Below are 19,103 nucleotides of genomic sequence, written 5' to 3' on the forward strand. Positions count from 1 at the left end.
AAAAAAAAAAAAAAAAAAAAGAATAATTTTCTCAGAGCCCTATTGTCACCTGGGTTAATTTAGATTATTATAACATCTGCCTATTTAGAAATTGTGATACATTCTTTCCATTTAAACAAGTTTCTTGCTTCTTAATACAATTTTGTTACTTCCTTCACTAAATACCTTAAATGTTTTATTTAATTTACTTTTTAAAATTTGTTATTGCTGGTTAGGTAGAAACTGATTTAAAAAAAAAAATCTTATGTTGAATCCGAACATCTTTCTGAACTCTTGCTGCTTTCTAATGTTTTTTCAGAGCATTTTGTAGCAATTACAGTTAGCTTAAATTACTTTTACAATTTGTTAGAAGTCACCATTAGAAAAAAATAATTTGGCTGGGTGCAGTAGTGTGCACCTATAATTCCAGCACCTAGGAGGCTGAGGCAGAAGGATTTCTGTGAGTTCAAGGCCAGCCTAGGCTACACAGTGAGTTCAGCTACATCCTGAGCTACATAGGGAGAGCCATCTCAAAGAAAGTACTAAAAGTAATTTGATAACTATCAAGAAAACAGATATATCAAGTTGTAGTTTTTAGCTGCTTCTTACAAAATATGTGATCTGGACTCAATCGCACATACAACTTACCCCAAATGATGAAACCCCAAAGAAATAAGAGTTTTGCTGACTTTAGTCAGCTACTAAATAAGAAAGCTATATATAGCATATTATAACCAATTACACCAAGAGATGAGAGATCAAAGGTAAACACAAGGAACGTTGCAAGAGAAAAACAGAAAAAGTAACACCATAGAAATTTTAGGGAGAAAACTCTTCCCGTAAGCACCCTAACACTACCACCTATATCAGAGTACGAGGTGATGAAACAGAAACTGCCTTTTCTGGGGAATTGAGAAAAAGAGTGTTTCAGTGTTTCCACAAGCATACTTACGCATCATAATCTTGAATAACCAGCCCCACAGACCAGATGGCAGTCAGATACTCATTAACACCGTTGGGGCTGATGTAATGAAGGGAATCCGGAGACCTGGGGTCACCATTGGAGCCTGTGAAATCCACTCCCACCTGCCAAATAACAATGGCAGCCCTTACTAAAGAGAAGGCATGGCCACTTGTGCTTGAGGTCTAAGAAAACTTTAGCAGATGAGATACAAACATTCACTCCAGAGCCTGCTACTGCTATTTCATAACAAATGCTACGAGTACCTCCACAGCCTACTGAAAAGTTAAAGCCTCAAAATGGAATGAACTGCTCTTCTTGTTCTTCTTCTGCCTTTAGTCATGAATCATTATACTCATGGCTCAGACATACAGGTTATTCTTCAGCCATTTGTTGGGTTAGTGATTTCTATTCCTTAAATTACTGCAAGATAACTACTGGTTAGTGCACATCTGCCTTCTCTCAGGAGGGACAGATCTCTCATCAACAAAGACAAAACGGCCATAGTGAACCTAGATAACTGGTCTGAAGTCTCAGAGGAGCTCACAATCATAACAAAGTCAGTTTATAAATAGTTCAAAACAGAGGGAAAAGAGCAACAATTTACAGCGTTATGTTGGAAAATTCAGTGACTTACAGTAAAATTCAGCTGACATCCTCCCATGATGTAGTCAAGGAATGTGCACTCCACTGTAATCTAAAAACAAACAATATACTGTTAAAGAGTGCTCTTGAATGTTTTTAAGAGCTTGTAATCTGAACAGCACATAATATAAATATGTAGAAATCATACCTATGTTTTATTTAAGACACTCCTGACCTTGTCACATATCTGTAAGATTTTACGTAGGATAATTATAGTCATGTTAAGATTAGAACATTAATGGCCAAAGACAAAATATATTCACTTTATGTTTTACAAGATTAGGCATGAGTCTAAACTTTTGACTTTTTCCCGCAATGCATAACATCTCATTTTGAAATTATACCCAGGAGAGATGCACAGGGCCAGGCTTTTTCCAACAATAGGCTGGAAAAATATCACGAATCTCTCCTTTCCTAAGACAATGGAAAAACTTTAACAGCCCTCCACCTTTGTTAAAAAGAAGTCACCGTGGAAAGAAAGTTACTTGAAAAATTTTAAATTTCTCACTTTTTTTCTAGGCCCTAAAGGTGAGCCAACGCTCATGAAATTTTTAGTTTCCTAAAATCTTGTTTGATATGAACCATGACAGAACTTGAAATGTGACATTACATTGTAAGTGTCCCATGTCAACTGACCTCACAGTGTTTCACACTGATAACACCTGAATTCTTATAGCTTTTTTTCTTTTGTTTCTTTTTTTCATTTATGCATTCATATTCAATCTGTAGAAGAAGACAAAATACTAATTTTTAGTACAAATACCAGAAATGTCCATGAACAATCTTTTCTCCTTGGAATCAACCCATTTACTGATAGAGATCTGTTGCAAAATGCACCTCTGAAACAATCAAATAATTCCTTAAGTATGTGAAATATATATTGGTTAAATTTCCAACAATCGAGGCACTCCTAAAATTGATAGCTTTCAAAACAGTTTAATTTTGCCACTATAAGTAATTCTTGAAATGATCCAAATAATAACCTTTCTTCCTTATAATAAAAGCAGTAAAATATTACTCCTAGCTATTAGCATCACAAAGAACAAAAATATACTATTTAGAAATAAAGGAAACACTTAACATCATATAACAAATATTTGAAGCCCAACCCCATAGTAAAATAAACAGCAGACTATCTCTTTCCACTGGGAATATGTTTAAAGGAGGAGTAAAATTTCTACTGTACTTTTTTGTTGTTGTTCTTGCTATTTTGGGTTTTTTGAGACAGGGTCTTGCTGTGAAGTTCAGGCTGGTCTTGAACTCATTATGTACCCCAGGCTGGCCTCAAACTCACTATGATCATCCTGCCAAGCGCTTGGATTACAGGTGTGTACCACCACATCCGCTGAGACTGCTTAACTTTCAAACATTTGACTTTCATCATTTCTCATTGGTTCTGCCTTTTAATTCTTTGCTGGAGCCAAGCATGTTGGCCCACATCTATAATCCCAGCACTCTAGGAGGCTGAGGCAGAAGGCTAAGGCCAAGTGTACTTAACAAAACTTATGCCATTAGACAGTAGCTCAGTATTACAATATTTGAGGTACTATGAACTAAGCTTTCACCCTTGCCCAGGTAAGAAGTCGAAGAGAAGAGTCAAAGGGCAGATTATAAAAGCTCATGGCCAAGTAGCATAAAGGGACACAATTCAATCCCAGGTGCTTCTCCAGCATTGTAGATATTAATTATTGTGACCAGTGAAATGGTCAAACCATTCAATCAAACCAGAAGTGCCATCTTAAGCCAAAAAAAAAAAAAAAAATCAAATTTCTGCATACAAACTTGGTGAGAAAGGCAGTCCTGTGCACACAGTCTTTTAACATCCACTTAACCACAGAAGGATGGACCTTGATCCTGATCCTAGCATGCTTCCTTAACAAGGGAGAAGAGTCTATCCTAAGATTATCACATATGTGCAAACACTCCGTCCAGTTTCAGACTCAATGAGTACTCCATTGTTGTTCTGCATCGGAGCCCCAATCTCAGCCTTTAGTATTTCAGACTCAGCAGAAGACTGGTGGGACCCTACCACTGAAGCACAAGATGAGTGCACGTCAGCCAACTGCCTTTATGCTGCCAGAAAGGACCTGCTGGCTACAGGGTACAGGCACCTACTTCTGATGCTGATCTTACTCGGCCTGCTCTATGTCAGTAAAGCAATGTTCCATCAGCTGCTGGACTGAATTGTTTTTCTCGCCAAGATAGTGCGCAAAAGCATGTAGTGACTGATACGGTAGTGACGCTTGCTTTCCTCCATGTAGTTGGAGTCTGCACCTGACACTGGGAACCATCACATGGTGCTCTGCTCAACAAAACTAAGATCCCAAATGTGAACTGTGGATTGCCTGATTACTAAACAAAACCCACAGATTTTAGAGCATTATGGGTAAAAAGGTAGTAAACTCTTTGCCATGCCAAAGGAAAAAACAAATAAATACAGCTAAACTAAGTGGTACACACAAGTGCAAAGATATAACTTACAGGTGAGTTTCTGGAAGCTTCTTTCAGTTTTGTCATGGTAGTTTGAAATGTTCCAATGAGATCATGTGACCCATCATTGTCATAGTCATAACACTCGACCTGGAATTAAATATAACACAAATAAATAAAAATCAATATAATTTTATTAAAACATACTAGTTGCAATAAATGACCTATCAAAGAGTAACTTTTAAATTAAAGTAAGTAAAATGTTTATTATGCAGTCCTTACCTGGCAAAGTGAGAACTCCCAAGAAAAGCAAGAAACACTTTCAAACCCCAGCTATCATTGGATAGGGGCTCTTTAACAGAGCACAGCAGATGATAAAATACAAATGCTGTTTAAATTCCACATTAAGTAGTTTTCAGCTCATCTATCATAACTCCTATAAGTGCTGATCAAAGGTAAAATGGAATTACACCTTCTTTCTCTCCTACTTCTTTACCTTGCTATCACTGCACAGTGACTAAAACCCATTATCTGGAGAAAGAAAGAAAGTCAATATCTCAGGCAGTTAAAATGGATATACTGAAGTCCTAGATAATTTAGAATTATGGAAAGTGTTTTTCATAGGCTGCAACTGGGTGAGGCTAGGCTTGTATGGAGAATTAGCTACACTGAGGTCAGATTTTTATCATTCTGAGGATCACAGATCTTACCAAAAAAAGGAAAATAATTTAGTCCACTGAGCAAGTATCTATAACAGAACCCATAGACTCCCCATTCCCACATAAGACAGGATGAGTCTCAGATTGGCTCTTGTTCAGTGTGCTCTCTCTCTCTCTCTCTCTCACTCTCTGAAAGCAGAGAAAAGAAAGGTGAGAATATCTGATTTACAGACAGTTTTGTGTCATGTTGACAGATATAACTATAAAGTAAATAGTATTTCTCCAGGGGGAAAAAATAAAGTGATATGAACTATTAACAAGCAGAGGTGTTCAAGGGAGCTGAAAACTGACCATAATGACAAATATTCAATACCAATGTTTTGACAGTATTTCATAATTTCAAAACAGATTATTTCATTTCTGTGAACCTTTATTATGTGCTCCATTCACAGCCTCTAAATATTTTTGTAAGGTAGATATATTTGAAATCCTGTTACTATTATTATTCTCATTTTGCAGAACTGAGGCTTGGAGGAATTAAATAAAAACATCTTAGAAGAACGTATGCCTTGTGTGGTAATAACACAGGTAAAGTAAGGCTATGTATGGTAAGGATATTTGAAAGCTTCTATTGCCTGTGCTTCAAAGCAAAAGCTTGTCACTGAGAAGCAACTTGCATTTGCCCTAAGCCAAGAGAGCTCTATCTCACTACTACTCTTCACAAGTTATTTTAATCATCAAGCTAAAATACTCTGGATTTTTGTTTACTTGACAAAGTGACTGTTTTTATTCTCAGTTCTAGATATTGAATTCTTATCATAACAGGAAGTCCTTCATTCCTTAGTTATATTCTCATTGTTCTTCAGAAACACTAAAAATCAGTCAGTCAAAATAAGCAAGTTCTAGAATTGCAATTGTGCACAGCAGTAAAGGATTTTGTTTAAAGAAAAGCTTTGTAAGCACTTTGGTCACTAAGTCTGACAGTTTGACTCTTGCCCTACATATTCAAAATCGAATTGTAAAATCAAAATTGATTTATCCAACTCTTTAACTTGTCAATGGAAAAGAAATTAGTAGCTCTAATGATTTTTTTAAAGGAAGTAAATTTCAATGAAATAGAAAATTATCTTAATATTTTAATAAGATCAATTTTTAGCAGACATTTTCCAATTATGCAATATAGAACCTAACATTTTAGATTTCCATTCAGTAGTGCCAGTTTATATCTAAGCAAGATTAAGCTTTAATAAGGTCAAGATTTTACTTAAACAAACCATATTTAAGGACTAAAACTGTGGCCATGTTTATTTAGACTGAAACTTCAAGAAATATTTTTTAAATTTTTAATTAAGTGTTTTAAATACTCACTACAATAAATGGATGGAAAGAGCTCCCTTTTGCCCCCTGGAAGGCCGACATAACTATTTTTGTGCACCAGATACTGGGGATTGAACCCAGGGCCTCTTGCAGGCTAGGCAAGCACACTACCAGTGAGCTATACCCTTAGCCTCCTTTCTCTCTCTCTCTCTCTCTCTCTCTCTCTCTCTCTCTCTCTCTTTCTGACACAGGATCTCACTCAATTGCCCAGGGCTGAACTCAAGCTAGCAATCCTTCTGTTTCAGCCTCCAAAGTTGCTGGTATTACAGTTGTGCACTACTGCCCCCAGCTGAGGCAAATTGAATTATGTCATTTAATTCTTCTCAAGAATTCAGGAAGAAAAGGTCTAAAGGTGTAGGGGAAATGGGAAGGGTAGGGGAAAGGGAATAAAGGAAAAGGAAAAAAAAAAAGAGAAAATGAAAAAATGGAAATAAAGTCTTTGTAAATAGGGTATGGAGGAGGGGGGTGAAGGGAGGGCAGGGATAAAGGGAAAAAATGAGAACCAAGACCTGTCATGTAAAGGTACAAGAACCCAATGATAAATGTAACTGTACTGTATACCTACAATGTACCAATAAAATCAATGAGAAAAAAAAAAATTCATACACCAGTACTATTGGCGCTTTAAACAACAGCATCAACAGACCTGAAGAAATTTAAATGCATGCATATAAACATATATAATATATACATACGTTTATATGCAAAAGAAACGCAGATCACACAAAAGTACATTCACTATGGCATTCCCATTTTAGGCAAAAAAGCAGCATGCATGATTATCCCTTTAATTCATTCAATCTTATGGAAGTAATACATGCTAGAGTGATATATAGCACATTACAGCAAGGAAACTACTGAAGAGTCTAACTCTATTCTCTGCTCTATAATTCTTTACTCTGCTTCTAAGTAATTTCCAGACAGTAAGTGCATCATAAATGTATGACAATCTGATATTGCAAAGAAATATAGGGCTAGAAAAATAAAGTGATGATATGGAAAACTTAGAAACTTTTAAGAATGGAAGACATTTATGAAAGAAGCTCAGAAAAATCAGTTTACTTACTACAATAAAATAGTTCTGTAAGCATGCCACTGTGAGCAAAAAAGTTTTAGAAACATTGTTTTGACATTAATATATTATTACAAACTGTTAGTCATGGTCTACATATTTTTTTCTCCAACTTACCTGCCTTCTCAGATCTAAAGAGGTTTATAATTTTTAATGTGAGAAGTTAAAGTTCTGGATTTCATCTAACAATAAAAAGTAATTTTTATACCTGCTTTTCTACTATTTATATTGTACCTAGATTTTTAGTGCTGTCCGACGTACCATACATATCATATTTAACATTGTTTTTTGAAGTTCCCTACAAACTGGAAATTATTTCTAATGTACCTCAGATAATAAACAGTTTTCAATATGAATGCCATCTCTACTATGTTTTACATTTTATAAAATTTACACTTTCTTTATTTTACCTTCACTTTCTTGAAAGGTAGAAATTATACCCTCTGCAATATAAGTGAAGAAGTTAGTTGACCTGCCAGAGTCCCTTACCTGATTAAGGAGCTAAGTCAAAATTTAAACTGTGTCTGACTCCATGTCTTACACTATTTTACAGTGTTACCTTTCTTGTTTTCACTATTTTAACTGCAGAAAAGAAAAAGAAAACAGAAAAAACCAGTAACAAAAAAATCTTTGTCTGTTGACCTCTGAAAGGCTTCTATCTACAATCAGATAAAAAGACTCCAGATAAAAAGTCATGCATGTGTATGCATGCGTGTGTGCCTCTGTGTGTATGCATGTGCGTATGTGCGTGCGTGCGTGTGTGTGTATTGGTTTTGGTTAAACACTTAAGCATAAAACTATTTTTTATTTTAGGTACTAGGGATCAATCTCAGGACCTTGTGCTTGCAAGGCAGGCACAGTGTCACTGAGCTACATTCCCATAAAACTATTTTTTAAAAAGCCTCTGAGACATCTAGTTTTCTCTGTTCCCGTTCCACTTCCCTGACATTCTGAAACTACAGCTAATTAAAGTCTTCAATGAATTTTTATAATTTGTTTTCTGAAAATAAGAGACAGCAATGCTATTATTACTTTCGCCTCTTCCCCAATGCTAGAAGAAATTTTAGATTCCTCAGGTTTATGTATATGTTTTTATCTGGAAAAGATATGCTGAAAGCAAAAAGTATAGTTAATATTTCCTATTGACAAAGCAAAGGAATCTTATAAAAGAAAAACATAAACTTTACATTTCTGGAATACAAAATAGAAAATACACTAATGAAACATTAGGTCAACGTATCACTCAAACACAACCACTTCTTCAAACAGACGATTTTACTAAATAAGAAAACATTTCTTAATATTCTCATACACACAGTACTGAAGTATATAGTTATATTATTTACTTGTAAAAATACTGTCCTATTAATTGTATAAAATAGATGAATGTGTCTGTATTTATGCACATTATATACAGATAATACCTGTTTTATGACAATTTTGCTTACAATTTTCTGACTTTGGAATGGTACAAAGGCATAATGCATTCAGTGGAATCCAAACTTTTAGTTTTAAATTACGATCATTTCCTAGACTAGAGATATGCAGTAAGACTCTCTCAAAATCCTGGGCAAAGACAGAAAACAGCAGCTCCCAGTCAATCACACCAAAGTAAACAACTGATATAACATAGTGCACAGCGTTACTAGCTATGATGTTAGGAAGGTTAGGCACATTAAATACATTTTTAACTTACAGTCTTTTTTCTTGCTGGAGATTAATCTCAAGGCTTTACACATACAAGCATGCATTCTACTATGAGCTACACCCCAGACTAACTTAGAATATTTTCAAATTAAATTGAGTTTATCATGATGTAACCCTATTTTCAGTCAAGGAGCATCAGCATAAAATTTCAAATTACCTTAATGGTTTTGTCCATATCTCCATAGCACAGGGAGTTAAGAGAGATTTTAAAAGGCCTCCAAACAGGATTCAAGTTGTTTTTAATAACCTATAAAGTTGAAAATTCAAGGATCCATTAGAACAACATTTAGTTCATTAGCATTTTTCTAACATTTTGAACATTTTTCTTACCGTTCTAAGGCTGTTGGTCAAATAAGAACATACCCTATTTTAAGAAAGAGTATGGGAGACTGAAATATTGATTATGCCCAAAGCAGGCTATAAGCAGTACAAGCTATAAAGAATTAACCCCACAACTGGCTTGTTTATAAAAGTGAGTCCAGCAAAAGCCTACATGCTGAGGTCAGAGTAACTCACACCCAAATTCCATTCCCACAATTAAAACTTTAACTAAAAGGACAATGTTCTAATTACAACCATGTATTCTGTCTATCCTGTTCCTAATTCGAGAATTCTTCATCTTTTTCCTTTACAAAACTTGTTTTCATTAGTTTCCACAGTAACCACACAGTCCCATCCTCTCACAGAGTTCACCTTTACCCTAACTGATGACCGATAAAAACCAGTGGTTTGGACAGACCAGAGCCTTTTGCTAAAGTAGCATTGGCTATTCTGGCTCCCGGCTTTCTGTTTCTCTTAGTTCTGTCTTTTAGTTTAGTTTTGTTTTTTCTCCCCCTCTGGCTTGTGTGAAGTCTGGAGCCTACTACAGAGGTTTTGGGTTTCAGGGGTCTCCAGTAAAGAGAATGCTTAAAGACTAAAGGGGTCAAGTTAAAGAACTCTGGATCCATTTTTGAAGGCACTCTCCTTGGTCATAACTGGATTTATATGAACAGCAAAAATAATGGCATTAATGAATTAAAACAACTTATGAGTTTATAATGATATTAAAACAAAAAGTGAAGAGATGAAAGAGGAATGCCTGCTAATGTAAGTAAAAAGGATAAAAATTCAGAAAATCACTTTTTCACAGTCCTTGATATGACTGATTCAAGTATAGATGATCAATAAAAGTGAAAACCATCCAATAAAAAGAATAGGTAATTAATGCAGTCTCAAAACATCACACCACAAATAACATTAATTAGGCAAAAAATGGGACGTATTGTGGCAAGAGCTCATGGGTACCACGTAACCAAGTAGCCAGGCCCGGCATCATTAATACTGACATGAGAGCCCCCAGCAATGCAAAGGAAGGAGCACACAGAGTACTCCTGACAGATTTGTTTCATCTGGATCTTTTGGGGAGGACGAAGAAGAATCTACATGTTGGACATTCTGGTTTTAATTATTTGAGAAATTCAATGACAGGAAAATCTAGAGACAGAGAACATGAACACAAGTGTGCACCGGTCTGACCAGCTGTTGAACCTAGATGGGGGAACACAGGAACACATTTAGCATTCACTATATAAATAAAAATAATTAGGCATCGCAGTAATCCTCATTAAAAGATTAAAAAGTAAACATGGAATATAGTGACTTTGTATCTCTGTCTATAAATCTAAACTCAAATTAATATTTTTATCAATGTGACTTTTAAAAATTCATGTTACTATATTTCCAAAGAAAACTTTACTTTTTGATTCAGATATTTACCTCTGTTCGATGAACCATGAGCCAGTTTCCGTCAGATGTCTGCTTATGAAACTCCAGATATGGGTCTGACTTTCCAAAGAGATCCTACATTTAAAACAAACAGGTTTTTTTGTTGTTGTTGTTGGTTGTTTTTTGAGGGTTTTTGGTGGGGCTGATGATTGAACTCATGGCTCCCCATATACTAGGCCAGTGCTGTACCACAGTAGCCCCAGCCTTAACACACAAACATACAAACAGCATTCATTTTCCTCAGAAAACATGTGTGGCCACATTTTATAAAAGCTAATAACCATCTGAGTCAAAATCCATAGTACAGATATACTGGTTGCAAATACAAAACCCATCAACTTTCTCACTAACATACACTAGAAAGAACCAGGAGGCATTTGTGAAAGATATTCATAACAGTCAAAATATTGATATTTTAAAAATATACTGATCAAACAAACCATAAAATGTATTTTTGGCTCATTTTTGGCATTAAAATTTTCATTCACAGAGCACTAAGTAGTCTTATATAAATGATATCTCAATCACTAGCCATACTAACTCCATAAATGACAGGATAGTTTCTGTGAAAAAATGGACTCAGAAGTGTTAAATGACTTTCCCCAGCTCAGATAACCAATGAACTGATGGAGCTGGGCCTTGACTTTGTATCTTACCTTTCTATGTCCAGTAGCCTGTCATCCACACCAGACATTTATTTTATTGACATAAGGGAGCAGAAGTAGATATCCAAAGTTCAAAAGAGAATACTTCAAGAAGACAAACTACATTGTCATTAAATTTCAACCCTCAAGAAGAGTGAGCACACAAAAGTACCCTTACTTCCATTCTCAACATGCATACAGATGCAAATAAAATTCTGGAATTATGTATAAATCACTCATAACACAAGTGGAGACATAATGGTAATTTAATTTTCTCATTTTTTGTTTATATTCACTTTGAAAAATACATATTCTATTATTATTTTTTAAAATAAAAGAATACTTGTTAATTCCTCAGTAATTATCTAAATATTCCCCTGAAGCTTTTTTCATCTTGAATTAACACCTATTTATGACAATATTTTTTCCTTTCTGTGCACAAACTTCAATGTCAAGCAAATAGCATATGTGCCCCAGGCAAATACATAAACATAAAGCCTATGAATAGACAACCTATCTTTAGGAAGAATCTTAAAAGTAAATGAAATAAGCCTCGCTATGCCCCCCATTTTCCAAAACTAGTAACAGAATCATACATAGGTAAGTTAACTTTTCAAAAACACATTAATATGCTGTGTGTGACTTATCTTAAAAACAATCCTATGGGAAAGGTAGAATATGTTCATTATCATTTTGAAGGTCAGAAAATAGCCCTTGTTAGAATGTTCATTAAGTTGTCAGTATTAGCACTAAAACAAGAGCTAACAATTCCTGACTTAAACCTCCAGGATACAGTAAGTGGAAAAAACAAGGTGGAAGAAGCATTTGTCTGGTACATTTAACCATGGATTAGTGGTGAGGAATAAATACAAACTCTACACGCATGTACGCATATAAATATTCACATGTGTGTATGCAGATGTACATGTATGGGTGTACATACAAAAAATCCTTAGATTTTTATGACACTAGAGGATTAAGTCATAAAATATATATTTTTAAAAATTACCTAAAGAAAGGAAACAGAAAACAGGGTAGGGCAGGTAAGAAGAGAAGCCAAATTTCCCGGGTATAATGTCTATAAAATTAGCTTTGGCGCCATGTAAATCTTTAAATGATTTTAAATCAAACAGATTTGTAAAAAGCAATCCCTAAGCTAGGTATGGCAGCACAGACTTGTGATCTCAGCACTCCCAGAGTCTGAGGCAGGAAGGTTACAAGTCAAGCCCACTTTGGGCCACTCAGCAACTTAGTAAGACCGTGTTTCAAAATAAGAAATGGAAAAATTACTGGAGAGATAGGGCAGTGGGACGGCCTTGGTTCAATTCCACCAAAGAGGAAGAAAAAACGCAATTCCTAGTTATCAGATGCAAAATGGAATTACATGTCACTGTGACAGAATAACCACACAGATATGGATTATTTCTTTAAAACACAAGAATTTGACTATATAATCCAAGTATAATATACATGCCTTAGAGACTAGGAGAACTTCAAAGAGAGCTCAAGGTGTTCTCAGTAAAAATATTATTGACTATAATATGGATATTTTGATTCTGAAATTATTAGATGTAACACAAAACAGATGTTTAAATTTTGTGAAAGACAAAACAGTTAACCATGTTGATAGATTCTGAAACCAAGATTTTTAGCATAAAAGCAGCACAAATATAAAAAATAACTGGAATCCCTGATCCCTGTAATTCTATATTTGTTTTGGAAATATATGTGTATATTCTTTATTTGGGTCTTCTTTGATTTAAAAAAAAAAAAAAGTCTGTCCATGTACCTGTGCAGTGAAAAGCCCTAGAACCATGAGTGACAGTAACCAGTAAACCACGGCGTGCTCCTAGCGCCAGACTGTGGCCTCCAAACACCAATCCCACTGAAATGAGGAAAGATTCTTTTAAATCTGCCAGTCTGGGTCAAAACTCAAGTAAAATAAATCTGAAACATATTGTCATGACACCAAACAAGAAAATTAAAGACTCCTGGGGTTGTACAAAATGGTCTCACAAACAAATTTAAAGGGCACTGACAGGGCCCAGGTGTAGGACACACCTGTACAGGTGGGGCATACCTATAATCCCAGCTGCTCAGGAAGCTGGGGCAAGAGAAAATAGCAAGTTCAAGGCCATCCTGGGCAATTTAGTGAGACCTTGCCTCAAAATTCATTTTAAAAACTGGGAAAGAAAGAGTGGCCAAGGCTGCAGCTCAATGCTCTCTGGGTTCAAGCTCCAGTTAAAAATAAAAAAGAGGCACCCTCGGGCCAAGATTGGAATAATGTGGACATCAATAAGGATTTGCCTATTACTAATTAAAGTTCAAATGAATGAGGCTATAACACATTTAAGAAAGACCAAGATGAACAAAAACCTTATTAGCATATTGAGAAGATGATAGAGAACCAACTTACTCTGAAAAATTGTAAATATGGGGGTTAAAAAATAAACACTTTAATTTGCCTTTCTTGTATGTATCATGCCTTAAATACCTAATGGGGTAAAATTTCTCGCCATAGAAGAATTCTTGCTAAGAAATAAAGAAGCAATGATAAAGTAAAAATACTATTCTTCCAGGTCTGCAATAAAATATACCCAGGTAGTTTTAATCAGGGGCTAAAAGGAGAAAAAGAGGAAAGAAGTGAAGAATGAAGGAAGAGAGGGAAGGAGGGAAAAAGGAGGAGAAGGAAGAGGGAAGAGAAGAAGAAAAGAAGTAAAAAGGAGGCAGAAATTTATAGATTAAAAAGATTTAAGAGGGCCAGGGATTTAGCTCAGTGGTTCCACCTCCTGCCTCACAAGCACAAGGACCTGAGTTCGATCCCCAGTGCCAGGAAAAAAAAAATATTTGAGAGACGTTTTAAAATTGTATTTTTAAAAACGTCTTTAGAGATACACCACAATATTCATGTGTGAAATATGGTGTCTGGGAAAAAAGAGAGCAGACAGGGACAGAGCTGAAACAAAACTAACCAGAGTTAAAACAGCAGAACATGGGTGATGGAGACATGGAACATTTTTTTCCAATATTTTATTTATTTTTTTTATTTTTAGTAAACACCATTTGTTTATTTTTTTAGTTTATTGGTCCATTGTAGGTATACAGAACAGTTACACTCATTATTGGGATCTTGTGCCTTTAAATGACAGGTCTTGGTTCTCATTTTTTCCCCTTTTTCCTGCCCTCCCTTCACCCTCTCCTCCCCTCACCATTTACAAACATTTTATTTCCATTTTTGCATTTTCTCATATTTTTCTTTTCCCTTATTACCTTTCCCCTACCCTTCCCACTTTCCCTACACCTTTAGCCCTTTTCTTCCTATTTCACATTGTCAATTATTTCATTAGGATCTTAGATACTATTATAGTTTTTCACAACAGAGAAACTATTCAGCATTTACACATGTGACCTTTTTATTTCACTTAATATATCCTCAAAATGTATCCATTTTCCTATGAATGAATCTTAATTTCTCATTCTTTGTGGCTGAGTAGTATTCCATTTTATAGAAAGAAATACATCTTCTTTATCCATTTTCCAACTGATGGGCAAATGGGCTGTTTCCAAGTTTTAGCTATTACAAACTGTGCCACTATAAACATATAAGTGCACATATATCACCGTGATATGATTCTTTTAATTCTTTTGGAAAGATACCCAGCAGAGGTATGGCTGGGTCAAATGGAACCTCTAATCCCAGCTCTCTGAGGTATCTCCATATTGATTTCCATAGTGGTTGCACCAGTCTGCCCTCCCACCAACAATGGAGAAGAATTCCTTTCCCTCGACAATCCCGCCAACATTTGTTGTTTGATTTCTTGATAGCAGTCATTCTTTGTGGGGTGAGGTGACATCTCAGTGTTGTTTTCATCTGCATCTCTCAAATGACCAGTGATGTGGAACATTTTTTCATATATTTACTTGCTGCTTTTAATTCTTTGTCTGAGAAATGTCTGTTCATTTCATATACCCATTTTTGAATCCAGTCTTTATATTGGGGGAGCTGATTGTTTTGAGTTCTTTATACATTCCAGATAAGAGTCCTTTGTCTGAGAAGCAGCTGGCAAAAATTTTTTCCCACATTGTAGGTTGTCTTTTAGTTCTGTTGATGGTTTCTTTTGCAGTGCAGAAGCTTTTTAATAAGATGAGATCCCTGTTATACTTTCTGCTAGTTCCCATGCTACTGAGGATTTGTTCATAAAGTCTTTTCCTATGCCAATGTCTTCAAGAGTTCTGCCTAACTTATCTTCCAGCAAGTTTAGTGTTTCTGTTTTAATATTTATATCTTTAATCCACTTGGATTTTAGTTTAGTGCATGGTGAAAGATAAGGATCTAGTTTTAATCTTTGGCAGGTTGAGATCCAGTTTTTCCAACACCACTTTAATTTTAAGAGACTATCTTGCCTCCAGTGAGGATGGTCGGCTCCTTTGTCAAAGATGAGGTAGCTGAATACATCTGAAGTTGTTTTTGTATCTTCCAGTCTGTTCCACTGATGCTGTTTGTCAGTACCATGCTGTTTTTATCACAGTGGTTTTGTAGTATAGTTTCAAATTGGGAATTGTTATACCCCTGCCATGTGTCTGTTGCCTAGGATGGCTTTTACTATCTGGGTCTCTTCTGATTTCAAATGAAATTTTGGATTCTTTTTTCTAGTTCTGTGAACTATAGTGTTGGAATTTCAATTGGCATTGCATTGAATCTGTATAGCAGTTTTGGTAGTATGGCCATTTTCACTATGTTGATTCTTCCTACCCAGGAGCAGGAGATATCTTTCCATTTTCTTATATCCTCTTCCATCTCTTTCTTCAGAGTGCTGTAGTTTTCAGTGTAGAGATCTTTTGCTTCTTTCCTTAGATTGATTCCTAGATACTTCATTTTTTTGGATGCTATTGTGAAATGAATTTCCCTAATTTCTCTCTCAGCGAGTCTGTTATTTGTGCACAAGAAGGCTATCAATTTTTGAGTGTTGATCTTGTATCCAGCCACTCTGGTAAAAGTGTCAGTTAAGTCTAGAAGTCCTTTGGTGAAATTTTTTGGGTCTTCAATGTAGAGTATCATATCATCAGCAAATAATGACAGTTTAACTTCTTCCTTTCCTATCTTTATTGATTTAATTTCTTTCTCTTGTCTAATTGCTATGGCTAATGTTTCCAGAACTATATTGAAGAGGAGTGGTGATAGTGGGCATCCTTGTCTTGTTCCTGATTTTAACATGTTTTCAGTTTTTGGCCATTTAATATGATGTTGGCTGATGGTTTTTCATAGATAGCCTTTATTAAGTTAAGATATAGACCATTTATTCCAATTTTTTGCAGGGTTTTTATCATGAATGGGTGAATTTTGTCAAATGCTTTTTATGCATCTATTGAGAGGATCATATGGTTTTTGTCCTTGACTCTGTTTAAATAATGTATTACATTTATTGATTTACGTGTGTTGAACCATCCTTGTATCCCTGGAATAAATCTGTCTTGGTCAGGATGTATGATCTTCTTAATAATCCTCTGTATTCTGTTTGCTAGTATCTTATTAGGGATTTTTGCATTTATAATCATTAAGGACATTGGCCTGTAGTTCTCTTTTTCAGTTGGGTCTTTCCCTGGTTTGGGAATCAAAGTGATACTTGCTTCCAGGAATGAATTTGGAAGTATTGCTTCCCTTTCAATTTCATTGAAAAGTTTAAAAAGAGTAGTAGCAGTAGTTCTTCTCTATATGTCTTGTAAAATTCAGCAGTGAATCCGTTAGGACCTGGGCTTTTCTTTGTTAGTAAACTTTTAAGTACATTTTCAATTTCACTGATTGTAATTGGGGAATTTAAAATGTTTTTATCTTCTTCTTTCAACATTGGTAATTCATAAATATCTAGAAATCTGTCCATTTCTTCTGTGTTTTCCATTTTATTACAGAATAGATTCTCAAAGTAGGTACTGACTATCCTCTGGATTTCTGTTGGATTTGTTGTGACTTCATCTTTTTCATTCCTAACTGCATGGATCTGAGCCTTTTCTTTCCTTTTTTTGATAAGGTTAGCTAAGGGTTTACCAACTTTATTTATTCTTTCAAAAAACCAACTCTTTCACTAATTTATTTTTTGTATCATTTTTTTAGTTTCCACTGCATCGATTTCTGCTCTAATCTTTATAATTTCCTCTCTTGTATGAGCTTTGGGTTTTTCTGGCTCTTGCTTTTCTAGGAGTCTAAGATTCATTATTAGCTTATTTGAGCTCGCTCTGTTTTCCTAGTGTGGGCATTCAATGTTATGAATTTTCCACATAGAACTGCTTTCATTGTGTCCCATAGATTCCTGTATGCTGTATTGGTATTATCATTTATTTGTAAAAAATGTCTAATTTCTTCTTTAATTTCCTCTATGACCCACTGATTGTTCAGGAGAGTGTTGTTCAATTTCCTTGTGTTTGTGTAGTTCCTACTGTTTCTTATGCTATTGATCTCCAGCTGGACTGCACTATAATCTGATAATATACAGGGGATAACTTTGATTCCTTTGCATTTATTCAGACCTGTTCTGTGAGCTAGTATGTGGTCTATCTTGGAGAATGACCCATGTGCAGCCAAAAAGAATGTATATTCTGATTTTTGGAGGTGGAACACTCTATATACATCTATTAAGTCCATATGTTCAAAAGCTTGCTTCAGTTCTAGTATTTCGTTGTTGATTTTCTTCCGAGATGATCTGTCTATTTGTGATAGTGCGGTATTTAGATCCCCCACTACAGTTGTTTTAGTGCTTATTTGGTTTTTCATGTTACTTAATATTTGTTTTATATAGTTGGGAGCATTAATATTTGGTGCATATATGTTTATGATTGTCGTCTCTTCCTCTTGAACTGTTCCATTTACAAGGATGTAGTGTTCTTCTTTGTCTCTCTTAATCAGCTTTGGTGTGAAATTTACTTTGTCTGCGAATAAGATCGCTACCCCTGTTTTTTTCTGGGCTGACATGGAACATTTTTAAAAATACTATTCTGTTTTTGTTTATGTGTAATTTTTTCCAATAAAATAAGTTCCCAGACCAGTCTGTTTTCAAGCAAAACTGTAATGTAAATGTAAACAATAAAAAATAGTGGACCTCTCCATTAACCAGTTATGTCTTACTAATAAAATTATAATACAATTTTTTTAAATAGTGGCTAGATTATAGAATGAAACACAAAATTCACTGAAAGAGTTACTACAACCCATGTTATTTATTAAACTGTTGTGTTCCTATGTACTAGTACTCATCCTGCATGAAAAATATAATCTGAACCTTTGAATGCAAAGAGGACAACTGACTTGTCACTACTGAAGCATGGAGTTTTACTTCTTTCCTGAAGGTGACCTTACTACTCTCTTTCCTGATTAAGAGAAACACTGATGCTTGTATTCAACTTTTCCTCTAATCTGTATGAATTCTTTGACCACATCTACATGCAAGAGGTGAAGGGAATGGTACATAGTTAAAGAGAGGAAGGGAAAGAGGAAGAATTTAGAAGCAAACAAAGCACTGCATGATTCTCAGATGAAGTTCATGTTAGTTTCATTATTATTCTCTCAAAAAAGTGCCAATGTGAGTAAAAAATGTGACAACATCCTTGTTGAAATCTGTATAATCCACTTACCTTATTATCGAGTTTTCTAGCTTCCATTTCAAACAAGACAACTCTATTATCCTTTATTTCTTCTGCTGAAATCTATGAGTAGTTAAGGAAAATGAAAACCAGTATGTTTTAGGAATTCTGATATATTCACAAACTATTTTTTAATCTAATACTGTATAAACTCTATACTTATATAATGGAATTCTAAAATGTTTAGTAAGAAAATGGTACCATTAAGAAAGATTTATCACTTGATCCCTTTC

The 19,103-nt window shown here is 35.0% G+C and overlaps 1 protein-coding gene across 1 annotated transcript in view; it reads right to left on the reverse strand.

The window, feature by feature from the left end:
• The window catches only part of Cpne3 (copine 3), a 50,682-nt gene that overhangs the window by 12,018 nt on the left and 19,561 nt on the right, over positions 1 to 19,103 (reverse strand). The window contains exons 5-11 of the mRNA XM_010606448.3: positions 18,862 to 18,933; positions 10,586 to 10,669; positions 8,988 to 9,077; positions 4,067 to 4,165; positions 2,222 to 2,308; positions 1,578 to 1,637; positions 932 to 1,065 (exon numbers count right to left, since the gene is read on the reverse strand). Coding sequence (XP_010604750.1) covers positions 932 to 1,065; positions 1,578 to 1,637; positions 2,222 to 2,308; positions 4,067 to 4,165; positions 8,988 to 9,077; positions 10,586 to 10,669; positions 18,862 to 18,933 — 626 coding nt within the window. The remainder of the gene's footprint in view (positions 1 to 931; positions 1,066 to 1,577; positions 1,638 to 2,221; positions 2,309 to 4,066; positions 4,166 to 8,987; positions 9,078 to 10,585; positions 10,670 to 18,861; positions 18,934 to 19,103) is intronic.

The sequence above is a fragment of the Fukomys damarensis genome, unplaced genomic scaffold (genome assembly GCF_012274545.1).
Source record: "Fukomys damarensis isolate Sample0158 unplaced genomic scaffold, DMR_v1.0_HiC HiC_scaffold_5, whole genome shotgun sequence".
Classification (NCBI taxonomy): domain Eukaryota; kingdom Metazoa; phylum Chordata; class Mammalia; order Rodentia; family Bathyergidae; genus Fukomys; species Fukomys damarensis.